The 13179-nt window shown below is 40.6% G+C and overlaps 1 protein-coding gene across 1 annotated transcript in view; it reads left to right on the forward strand.

Annotated features, from left to right (window-relative positions):
* The window catches only part of LOC124554918 (protein unc-79 homolog), an 859177-nt gene that overhangs the window by 814016 nt on the left and 31982 nt on the right, over window positions 1–13179 (forward strand). The window contains exon 48 of the mRNA XM_047128608.1: window positions 10048–10188. Coding sequence (XP_046984564.1) covers window positions 10048–10188 — 141 coding nt within the window. The remainder of the gene's footprint in view (window positions 1–10047; window positions 10189–13179) is intronic.

A 13179-nucleotide genomic window follows, 5' to 3' on the forward strand; every position in this document is an offset into this window, starting at 1 on the left:
GAGCTCCGTATGCCACGGCAAACTGGCTGACACTGACGGCGGCGGTGCACAAATGCTGCGCAGCTAGCGCCATTCGACGGCCAACACCGTGGTTCCTGGTGTGTCCGCTGTGCCGTGCGTGTGATCATTGCTTGTACAGCCCTCTCGCAGTGTCCGGAGCAAGTATGGTGGGTCTGACACACCGGTGTCAATGTGTTCTTTTTTCCATTTCCAGGAGTGTAGTTGCTCACATCGGCACCAATGATGCCTATCGCTTGGGTTCTGAGGTGATCCTCAGTTCGTACAGGCGGCTGGCAGATTTGGTGAAGACCGCTGGCCTCACACGTGAGGTGCAAGCAGAGCTCTCTATTTGCAGCATCGTTCGCAGAGTGAATCGGGGTCCTTTGGTTTGGAGCTGAGTGGAGGCTCTCAACCAGAGGCTTTGTCGACTCTGTGATGGTCTTGCCTGCAGATTTCTAGACTTGCACAATTGGGTGGGGAATTGTAGGATGCCCCTAGATAGGTCAGGGGTGCACTACACAAAGGAAGTGGCTACTCGGGTAGCAGAGTACTTGTGGCGATCACGTGGAGGTTTTTTAGGCTAAGCAGTAATGCGAGGTGTCCTGATGAACACCCACCAGTCAACGTGCAGGCAGGGAAATCAGGACGTGATCTGTGTAAAGACACTTGTGCTATCAAGATATTAGCAGTTAATTTTCAGAGTGTTCGGAATAAGGTTCCTGAATTTACTGCCCTCCAGGAAGCATGTGGCGCGCAAATTACTCTTGGGACTGAGACCTGGCTGAACCCTGAAATAGTTCTGAAATATTTAGTGAGGGTTGGAATGTGTATCAGAAAGACAGAGTAGATAGCGTAGGAGCTGGTGTCTTCAATGCAGTTGACAAAAATATTGTGTCTACTGAGGTCGAAGTAGAGTGTGATTGTGAAGTTATCTGGACATGTTTAACAGGGCTAGGAGAAATAAAGTTAATTGTTAGGTGTTATTACTGGCCACCAGGTTCCACCATGAATCATTCAAAGGGAGTCTACACTCTGTATCGCAGAAGTACCCGGATCATGCTATATTAGTCGGAGGCGACTTCGACCTACCTAGTATAGACTGGGATGTCTATGGATTCATTACAGGTGGTACAGACAAGCCATCATGTGAATTACTTTTGAACACATTATCCGAAAACTGTCTTGAGCAGCTAAATTGACAGCCAACATGTAATCGAAATATTTTAGATCTGGTAGCCACGAACAGACCAGACCTCATCAATGGTGTCAGTGTTCAGACAGGGATTAGTGATCATGATGTTGCCATTATGACTATGGTTATGAAAGTAAAAAGTTGGTCAAGAAGGCTAGGAGAGTATTCTTACTAGAAAGAGCAGATAAGCAGTTGTTAGCATCCCACTTAGTAAATGAATTTACTTCATTTACTTCCGGTATGATGGACATGGAAGAATTATGGGCAAATTTTAAACACATTGTAAATCATGCATTTGACAAGTATGTGCCAAAAAAGTGGGTTAATGCCAGAAAAGACCCACCATGGTTTAACAGCGCAATTTGGAGAATGCTCAGGAAGCAAAGACAGTTGCACTCACGGTACAAGAAAGATCGGGAGAATGAGAACAGGCAAAAGTTAGTAGAGATTCGTGCTGCTGTAAAAAGAGTAATGCGCGAAGCATTCAACCACTACCACTGCCATACCTTAGCAAAAGATCTTGCTGAAAACCCAAGAAAATTCTGGTCTTACGTAAAATTGGAAAGCGGGTAGAAGGCTTCCATCCAGTCACTCACTGATCAGTCTGGCCTGGCAATGGAAGACAGCAAAACGAAAGCTGAAATTTTAAATTTAGCTTCTGAGAAATCTTTCATGCAGGAGGATCATATAAACATACCGCCGTTTGAGTCTCGTACAGATTCCCGTATGGAGGACATAGTGATAGACTTTCCTGGGGTTGTGAAGCAGCTGAATGGGTTCAAAATAAATAAGTCACCAGGTCCTGATGGGATTCCAGTTCGGTTTTACAGAGAGTACTCTACTGCATTGGCTCCTTACTTAGCTTGCATTTATCATGAATCTCTTGCCCAACGTAAAGTCCTGAGTGACTGGAAAAAAGTGCAGGTGATGCCTGTATATAAGAAAGGTAGAAGGACGGATCCTCAAAATTACAGACCAATACCCTTAACATCGGTTTGTTGCAGGATTCTCGAATATATTCCCAGTTCTAATATAATGAATTTCCTTGAGACAGAGAAGTTGCTGTCCATACATCATCACGGTTTTAGAAAACATCACTCCTGCGAAACGCAACTCACCCTTTTTTCACATGATATCTTGCGAACCATGGATGAATGGTATCAGACAGATGCCATATTCCTTGACTTCCGTAAAGCGTTTGATTTGGTGCCCCACTGCAGACTCCTAACTAAGGCACAAGCATAGGGGATTGGTTCCCAAGTATGTGAGTGGCTCAAAGACTTCTTAGATAATATAACCCAGTACATTGTCCTCAATGGTGAGTGTTCATTGGAGGTGAGGGTATTATCTGGAGTGCCCCAGGGAAGTGTGGTAGGTCCCCTGTTGTTTTCTATCTACATAAATGATCTTTCGGATAGGGTGGATAGCAATGTGCGGCTGTTTGCTGATGATGCTGTGGTGTACGGGAAGGTGTCGTCGTTGAGTGACTGTAGGAGGATACAAGATGACTTGGACAGGATTTGTGATTGGTGTAAAGAATGGCAGCTAACTCTAAATATAGACAAATGTAAATGAATGCAGATGAATAGGAAAAAGAATCCTGTAATATTTGAATACTCAATTAGTAGTGTAGTGCTTGACACAGTCACGTCAATTAAATATTTGGGCATAACATTGGAGAGCGATATGAAGGGGGACAAGCATGTAATGGCAGTTGTGGGGAAGGCGCATAGTCATCTTCGGTTCATTGGTAGAATTTTGGGAAGATGTGGTTCATCTGTAAAGGAGACCGCATATAAAACACTAATACGACCTATTCTTGAGTACTGCTTGTGCATTTGGAATCCCTATCAGGTCGGATTGAGGGAGGACATAGAAGCAATTCAGAGGCGGGCTTGCTAGATTTGTTACTGGTAGGTTTGATCATCATGCAAGTGTTACAGAAATGCTTCAGGAACTCGGGTGGGAGTCTCTGGAGTAAAGGAGGCGTTCTTTTCGTGAATCGCTACTGAGTAAATTTAGAGAACCAGCATTTGAGGCTGACTGCAGTACAATTTTACTGCCACCAACTTACATTTCGCAGAAAGACCACAAAGATAAGATAAGAGAGATTAGGGCTCGTACAGAGGCATATAGGCAGTCATTTTTCCCTCGTCTGTTTGAGAGTGGAACAGGGAGAGAAGATGCTAGTTGTGGTACGAGGTACCCTCCGCCGCACACCGTATGGTGGATTGTGGAGTATGTGTGTAGATGTAGATGTAGTGTGGCACAGGCAGGTATGGAAAACAAAATGCTTCAGTAGGTCAGGATGAGGGATGAAGTGGGATCAATGGAATAAATATAACTATCAGAGGAAAGAATCTGGATCATCAGAAGCTCCCTCAACACCTGTAAAAGCAACCATGTCATTTATAAGCTATGCTGCCATCATTGTACAGCTTTTTATATTGGTATGACTACCAACCAGCTGTCTACCCGGATGAACAGCCACTGCCAGACTGTGGCACAACATGCAGCTGAACATAACACACTTGATTTCAATGACTGCTTCAGTAACTGAGCCATCTGGATCCTTCACTCCACCACCAGCTTTCCTGAGCTGTGCAGATGAGAGTTATACCTACAACACATTCTCTGCTCCCATAATTACTGTGGCCTCAACTTATCATAACATACTGTCCTAGCACCCTCCACCCAAAAGTTTCCATCCCCTCTATCCTGTCATCTCCTCCCCATCTCATCTCTCACCCTGTTTATTTGCAGGCCTCTGCCAACACATCCACCCATTTTCCCTCATTCCTTTCCTTTTTTGATCCAAAAAGGATGTCCTAAAACCTCCTGACACTGTACAGACAGCATTCATCTCTCTCCCCATCCATACAATACTATCCCTTCCCCTTCCCCACCCTCTCCAGATTTCTTCCTGCATCACACGTGATAGATGAATTCCTGCCCAAGACACGGAAGTTGCCAGTCATTGTGTGTGGCATGTGCTTGCTTGTATGTGTGAATGGTGTGAGTGCCTATCTTTTACTGTTGAAAGCTGTGGTTGAAAACTTTACGTAAGTGTCTTTTAATTGTGCCTGTCTGCAACTTGACGTGTTTTCTTTATGGTAAGCAGTAGAACTTCCTACATAGTTGACATTCCTACCTTTAGTTTACACTGTTTCATTTTTACCAAACAGTTTTCTTCCATCCCGAAACCCTGTAATGTTTTCCTTTGTTACTCTTCACTACAACATTATTCTTGTCAGTGTCTGATCTTTCTATTCTTTCTTTGTGTTTCTTCACCTACCTCTGAGCCATACTGCATCCACAATCATCTGCATACAACACAGACTCTGTGACTCCAAAGATTGTTGATGCAGTATCAAATGCCCCAGATTCTTTCCTCTGATACACACACACACACACACACACACACACACACACACACACACCTCATCGTTTATTTCACCCATGTTTCCGTACAGTTTCAACATATTTGTGCATATTTTTAGGTATCTATGCATTACTTTGCATACTTGTGCATGTTTCTGAGTGCCTTTACATATTCTTTGCGCATCTTTATGCATCTTTTCACTTAGAAGCTCCTGTCTCAAAGATAAACACCTCTTTTGCCCATTTCTGTGCAATTACCATTTCCTTTACACCATTCCTGCCACAATGAACCCTTGGTCCATCTTTCTGCATTAGTTTAAAAGAGTATCATTACTCATCACTGCTGATGCAACCCCACTATTCACCAACATCCCTCATGTCCATGTTCTTCTGTTATTGAACACTACCATTCCCAATGTCCTTCAGACTCAAAACCCACTACCTCATTCCTCATACACCTTACTAACTTTATACTAACCCAGAACTATTTCTCATTTGAAGGAAAGGTAAATAAATAAATCTGCAGCACGGCTATGGGCACCTACATACACCCTCCTATGCCAATCTTTTTATGGGTCATCTAGAGGAGACCTTTCTAGCCTCCCAAAACACCAAACCCCTAGCCTGGCTCAGCTTCACTAATGATATCTTCATTATGTGGATTCACATCCAAGATGCCCTATCTTTGTTCCTTCACAACCTCAACACTTTCTCTCCTATCCGCTCCATTTTGTCCTCCCCGACCAGTGTGCCACCTTCCTAGATGTTGAACTCCTCCTCACTGATGCCTCCATCCACACTTCATTCCACATGAAACCCACCAACCACCAACAGTACCTACATTTTGTCAGCTCTCATCCCTTTCACACCAAAAAATCACTCCCATAAAGCCTGGCCACCTGAGAATGGCATATCTACAGTGACAAAAACTCTCTTGCTCAGTGTGCTGAGGGTCTCACCAAGACCTTCACAGACAGGCGCTATCCCCTAGACCTAGTCCACAAACAGATGGCATGGGAGCATGCCATTTCCCCTCACACCCTCAATCCTCTGACAAACCCCAAGAACCAGCCACAAAGGAGTGTGCCCTCCATCACCCAGTGCCACCACAGACTGGAACAACTGAACCAAATCCTTCACCAGGGTTTTAATTACCTATCATCATACCCTGAAATGTGGGACTTCCTACCCAAGATACTTCCCACCTTTCCTAAAGTGGTGTTCTCTTGCCCACCCAATTTCCACAACATCCTAGTCCATCCCTATGCCACTCACAATCCCAACCACTTGCAACAAGGATCATACCCCTGTGGAAGACCCAGGTGCAAAATGAGCCCAGTCCACCCACCCAACACTTCCCATTCCAGTCCTGTTATGGGTTTATTCTATCCCATCAGGGGTTGGGCCACCTGTGTAAACAGCTCTGCTGCAGTCACTGCACAGATTTTTATATTGGTATGACTACCAACTAGCTGTCTGTCGAGATGAATGGCAAGGAGTAAAGTAGACCACCCTGTAGCACAACGTGCAGCTGAACATAACACACTTGATTTCAATGGCTGCTTCACTACCTGAACCATCTGGATTCTTCCCTCCACCACCAGCTTTTCTGAACTGTGCAGATGGGAGTTATCCTTACAACACATTCACCGCTCCCGTAATTGTCCTGACCTCAACCTATGGTAACATACTGTCCCCACACCCTCCATCCAACAGTTTCCAGCCCCTCTGTCCTATCATCTCCTCCCCATTCTCATCTCCCATCCTGTTTATTTGCAGCCCTCTGCCAACACATCCACCCGTCCTTCCCTGCTCCACTTCTTTCTTTCTCCTTTTTTCCCCACCTCCCTGCCCCACAACCTCCTGACGCTGTGCCTGTTGACAGTCTAGTCCCTGCTCTCTCCAGCAGGCAGTGTTCATCACTGTCCCCATCGGTACACTACTATACTTTCCTCTCTCGTCCCTGCTCCAGATTACTGCTTGCATCCCATGTGATAGTTCCATTCCAGTCTGAGATGCTGGAGTTCATCATTATGTGTGAATGAGGTGTGCTTGCTTGTGTGTGTGTGTCTTTCTTCACGTGTTGAAGGCAGTAACCAAAAGCTTTATGTTAGTGTCTTTTAATTGTGCCTGTCTGCTACTTGAAGTGTCTTCTTCATGATAAATAGCAATCTGTCTTTTTCTACATTGCTGATATCCCTAACTGGGGTTTCCATCATTTGAGTTCACCTATTTTCTAATTCTGTAGAATTTATTTTCAAATTTCAGCAAAACTTGTAAATATTTGGTTGATAAACATTTATATTCAGGTACTGACTGTGGCAGAAAATTTTATTTTTGTTAATTTTTATCATTATTTTGAGTCATGTTATATGAAGTAGAGAATCCACACTAATAACTACAACCACTAAATATGATAAGGTATATCAAAATTAATGCTCATACTGCTCAAACAAATAGGTCATCCATAAGGAAGTTAATTTCAGTAACAGTTCAATAAAAATAGAAAGCCTAGTATCTATTATATGTAGTTCTTTCAGGATAGATCACTATTCACCACACAGAAGAAGCATTGAGCAGTAGACAGGCAGGTAAGAAAGGAAAATTAAATTATTCAGAGAGCTCACAACAACAACAAACAAACAAACACACACACACACACACACACACACACACACACACAAAAGCCACTTTCTACTTCACAGCTGTATTCAGGTCTTGCTGCAGTGTTCTTCTTCTGCAGCTTCCGCTTCTTCTTTTTAATTCACTTTATAAAAATTTACTATGTACTTGTCTGTGAGTGTGTGTGTGTGTGTGTGTGTGTGTGTGTGTGTGTGTGTGTGTGTACGCACGTGTGTGTGTGTGTGTGTGTGTGTGTGTGTGTGTGTGTGTGTGTGCGCGCGCGCGCGTGCACGCGCACTTTTGTGCATGTGGATGGGCCGGTGGGTGAGTGTGGGTTTGGTATTGCCATGCTCATGTCCCATATTTATGAAGTATCTCATCTAAATGTCCAGCTAGAAATGTCCTTTTTAATTGCATGTCTACAGCCTCACTCCTTTCCTAATCAGTGACTAGTGATTTACCTGAGATAAATATTTATATTTAAGCCTGGAGTCTCCATCAGTTTTAAATGTAGGACAAATCAATTTAAAATTCAAGTCAAGGGATACAAAGTGAGGAAGAGTAGTTAGTAGAAAATTATTTGCATTTACTGAAATTATTTAAAATACATATTTATCTAATCACTGGTATTAGTTCCTTTTTGAAGCTAATATCATTGTTGTTGTGGTCTTCAGTCCAGAGACTGGTTTGATGCAGCTCTCCATACTACATGCAAGCTTCTTGATCTCCCAGTACCTACTGAAACTTACATTCTTTTGAATCTGCTTACTGTATTCATCTCTTGGTCTCCCTCTGCGATTTTTACTCTCCACGCTGCCCTCCAATACTAAATTGGTGATCCCTTGATGCCTCAGAACATGTCCTACCAACCGATCCCTTCTTCTAGTCAAGTTGTGCGACAAATTTCTCTTCTCCCCAATTCTATTCAGTACGTCCTCATCTAATCTTCGGCATTCTTCTGTAGCACTACATTTTCAAAGCTTCTATTCTCTTCTTGTCTAAACTATTTATCATCCGTGTTTCATTTCCATACATGGCAACACTCCATACAAATACTTTCAGAAACGACTTCCTGAAACTTAAATCTATACTCGATGTTAACAAATTTATCTTCTTCAGAAACGCTTTCCTTGCCATTGCCAGTCTACACTTTATATCCCCTCTACTTTTACCATCATCAGTTATTTTACTCCCTATATAGCAAAACTCATTTACTACTTTAAGTGTGTCATTTCCTAATCTAATTCTCTCAGTATCACACAATTTAATTTGACTACATTCCATTATCCTCATTTTGCTTTTGTTGATGTTCATCTTATATCCTCCTTTCAAGACACTGTCCATTCCGTTCAACTGCTCTTTAAAGTCCTTTGCTGTCTCTGACAGAATCACAATGTCATTGGCAAACCTCAATGTTTTTATTACTTCTCCATGGATTTTAATTCCTACTCAGAATTTTTCTTTTGTTTCCTTTACTGCTTGCTCAATATACAAATTGAACAACATCGGGGATAGGCTACAACTCTGTCTCACTCCCTTCCTAACCACTGCTTCCCTTTCATGCTCCTTGACTCTTATAACTGCCATCTGGTTTCTGTACAAATTGTAAATAGCCTTTTGCTCCCTGTATTTGACCCCTGCCACCTTCAGAATTTGAAAGAGAGTATTCCAGTTAACATTGTCAAAAGCTTTCTCTAAGTCTACAAATGCTAGAAACATAGGTATGCCTTTCCTTAATCTATCGTCTAAGATAAGTCTTAGGGTCAGTATAGCCTCACGTGTTCCAACATTTCTACGGAATCAAAACTCATCTTCCCCGAGTTCAGCTTCTACCAGATTTTCCATTCATTTGTAAAGAATTTGTGTTAGTATTTTGCAGCCATGACTTATTAAACTGATAGTCTGGTAATTTTCACACCTGTCAACACCTGCTTTCTTTGGGATTGGAATTATTATATTCTTCTTGAAATCTGAGGGTATTTGGCTGTCTCATACATCTTCCTCACCAGATGGTTGTGTTTTGTCAGGGGTGGCTCCCCCAAGGCTATCAGGAGTTCTAATGGAATGTTGTCTACTGCCGGGGCCTTGTTTCGACTTAGGTCTTTCAGTGCTGTGTCATACTCTTCACGCAGTATCATATCTCCCATTTCATCTTCATCTGTGTCCTCTTCCATTTCCATAATATTGTCCTGAATTACATTGCCCTTGTATAGACCCGCTATATACTCCTTCAAACTTTCTGCTTTCTCTTCTTTGCTTAGAACTGGGTTTCCATCTGAGCTCTTGATATTCGTGCAAGTGGTTCTCTTTTCTCCAAAGGTCTCTTTAATTTTCCTGTAGGCAGTATCTATCTCACCCCTAGTGATATATGCCTCTACATCCTTACATTTGTCCTCTATCCATCCCTGCTTAGCCATTTTGCACTTCCTGTTGATCTTGTATTTGAGACGTTTATATTCCTTTTTGCCTGCTTCATTTACTGCATTTTTGTATTTTCTCCTTTCATCAGTTAAATTCAGTATTTCTTCTGTTATCCAAGGATTTCTACTAGCCCTCATCTTTTTACCTACTTGATCCTCTGCTGCCTTCACTATTTCATCTCTCAAAGCTATCCATTCTTCTTCTACTGTATTTCTTTCCCCCATTCTTGTCAATCGTTCCCTAATGCTCTCCCTGAAACTCTCTACAACTTCTGGTTCTTTCAGTTTATCCATGTCCCATCTGCTTAAATTTCCATCTTTATCTAGTTTCTTCAGTTTTAATCTACAAGCTAATATCATAATGACATAAATTTATATTGAAAAATAAAAGATAACACTGGCAAAATCTTATATGTGAACATTATCTTTCAGTTGTGGACTGTATACTTGGAGCAAATTGCGTCACATAACTTGCCAAGTAGTGAAGCTCATTCATTGACCATGAGCATCTTATTTGATTTCTGGGGTAAGGTTACGCCATGTATACTGCATCTTGTGGCCCATTCTAAAGTGGTGAGTGCAGAATAAATTACAAAACTATACAGATGTTATATAATGCATTTAAATGTTGCATGAGTGTAATTACATCTCTTAGTAACTATTCTAAACTATATTTCTCATATTTACATTATAATGAACTTACCAGTTTTTTGTTTCACTTTGCATCCAGTAGAATAATTTGAATTGTAATCTGAGTGTTTGCAAATGGAGTTGTTATTTTAAGGTCATTTTAGCTTTCAGTAAATGTTAATGAAATTTAAAACACTCATTCTTACTTAAATCTCATATGTACAATAACTTGTGAATGTGAAAGAAATCTCTGAGCAAAGTCTTCCATTTGAAAATCTAGTTCCTAAAACAAACGTTCATCATTGTTACCTTTGCCCTACATTGTTTTTTCATTTTTCTGATCTTATATTAGACTTGTTTTGCTATAGAATTTTGTTTCAGATACAAATGTCAATTACCACTGCCTGAGTGATGCATGTGTCAACAAATGTTGACCTTCTCCAATTACGGAACTATTTTACATGGTCATAAACACTTCTGTTCTACCAAGTCACTCTTTGAATATAAGAGGAACATCTTTTCTCCAACACACTTTTCGTTTCATCTACATTATCCTGAATTCCTTATCCTAATATCTTTCTCCTCCTCTTCCCAAAGCTCACTATAGGAACTGGCTACTAAATCCTTGCTAACAATCACATTTTAAATCTTATTGTTTTTCTCCCACAGCACACTGTCCCCTCATATTTATAGAGAAAGTCTGGACTCTCAGTCAAGTTCATGGAAAGACCTGGAATTGCCCAAAAAAGGATTGCTTCGCAGTTTCTTATCCACATTCACATCTAAAATTACTTTCTTCCTTACAGGTTTACTTAAACTACCTACAGCATTCCTCACCTTTGTACATGGCACAGAGGACTCTTCTGTCTTCTCATGTTTAATAGTATTATAAAAAGATTCAGCAGTTCCTAAAACATTGCTTCCAGTGTACAGGAGGCAGTCTCCCACAATCTCCTCCATTTTAACTTTCATTACAGACTTGGGCTTTACAGTGGTAGCTTGAGATATGTGTTTCATTCAAAAAATCCTCTCTTATATCATGAATGCACTATTTACTCTCCCTTCTGTATTTCCTGTTCTTAGTCCTGTTCCTTCTGCAGCCTACTGTCCCATCTTTGGCTACAGCTGAGGAAAATTTCAGTTTTCCTGACTATGTTCTGACTACTCTGTTCTGCAAGATTTATTAAGGAATGCTCTCTCTTTAGTGCTGCACTTCTTATTATTTCTTTGGTAGTTGTTCCTTTGATAATTATTTGTGCTACCATACCTGTCCTTTTTGTCACATCAATTACTATTATCTCTCCTTTGATTTTCTGTCTCTGATTAAAATTCTATGGCTGGTTGTTTACTCATGTGAATTTTTATATTAATACTTGATACAGTTTTTCAATGTAAGCTAATAATTTTCAGCTGAATCAGTCAGACTGTGAATCAGCTCCAACTACAGCTGTTCTGACAGTGTTCATTTTTAACATAATGATATCAGTTAAAATACTTAGCAGCCTATCAAAATGAATTAGTTCTAGCAATTCTTCATGATAAAAGTCTGCTACTGACTGCCTGAACTATATACTGAGAATTCAAAAGTTTGTTCTTCGGATGGCATTCTTTCACTTGGCTCCAGTGCTTATGCAAGAACAGCTGTTTAGACATCTTTTATGATATAAAATCAACTGAATGCTGATTTGCCAGGGTTTCTGCAGCCATTTAATACATTTTACCTTAACTTCATCATCCATCCTGAATGAAACTGTCTTTATAAGATGCAAGGTATTCAACAGCATGATACCTATTCTTGCAGGATAAAAACTTAAAGTTTGGTGTGGCATACTAGGAAAATGTACATTTGCCTGAGCACAATTTAATTCAAATTATATAGATTAACATTTCAAACTTCTTTTGAAGATCATCAATGCTGCTAACTATTTCTTACCTTAAAACTAATTTAATTTCCTCATTACATGTCTGAACATTCCCATATACCTCTGCCAGAACTTCCCCAGCTGAAACTTTATGAGGATCTAACGGCCGCCTGCATAAACTAATTTCCCCTTGAAGCACTATTTTCACTGAATCTATTTTTGTATCCAGTCTCTCTTCAGCTGCTCCCATCTTAACTCTAATTTTCTCAATCATTATTTTATTTCCCTCTATAGCTTCATACTATTTTTTCCCTAAGTTATCTTTCGTATCCCTCAGTTCACCACTTAACTTCTCTAGTTCACCTCTGAATTCAGATTTTAGGCCTTCTATTTCACCACTTGGACTCCCTAGTGACACATTTCTCTGTTACATTGCATTGCTCAGTACAGTTGTCTAAGCAACCTCTGTTTCTACACCCATTTTACTTAGACATTTAACACAACTGATGTTGCATTGTCCAAAGCACTCATGTGATCTTATTGGCTGTTGACTGTTACTACGTAGAGACTGTACATATGTGACAGAGTCTGGCACTGCCTGCAAAATCATTAGATATTTGCCTATCCCTGTAAACTTTCTAAGTCCAGAAGTATGCACCACAAAAACTAAGTTAAAAGTGAAAAACTAAGTTAAAAGTGAGCACAAATTATTCAGAGTCCAAAGTCTCATTGAAAAAACTTCAGAGAATCCACCAGAGTCAACACTGTGCAGCTAATGTGCAATGCATATCATGAACTGCTCATAACAACAGACCTCCAACCTGGCTGTCATGATTAACCCCAGCACCCATGTCCCAGCATTCTTTTATAGCCAAGGTTGGTAGATGTAATGTTGTCAGCTTCCATTAAAATTATATTTGGTGTCTTACTCAGATTTATCATATTTTATATAGGCATCTGACATGTGCATGGAATTTTGCCAGACATTTTGCTTATGTAATCAGAATTGAGGTATTATTAACAGTATTCAAATAATCCTAAATAGAATTAGTAGATTTCTTGTCATATTTAC

This window comes from Schistocerca americana, chromosome X (genome assembly GCF_021461395.2).
Source record: "Schistocerca americana isolate TAMUIC-IGC-003095 chromosome X, iqSchAmer2.1, whole genome shotgun sequence".
Lineage (NCBI taxonomy): Eukaryota > Metazoa > Arthropoda > Insecta > Orthoptera > Acrididae > Schistocerca > Schistocerca americana.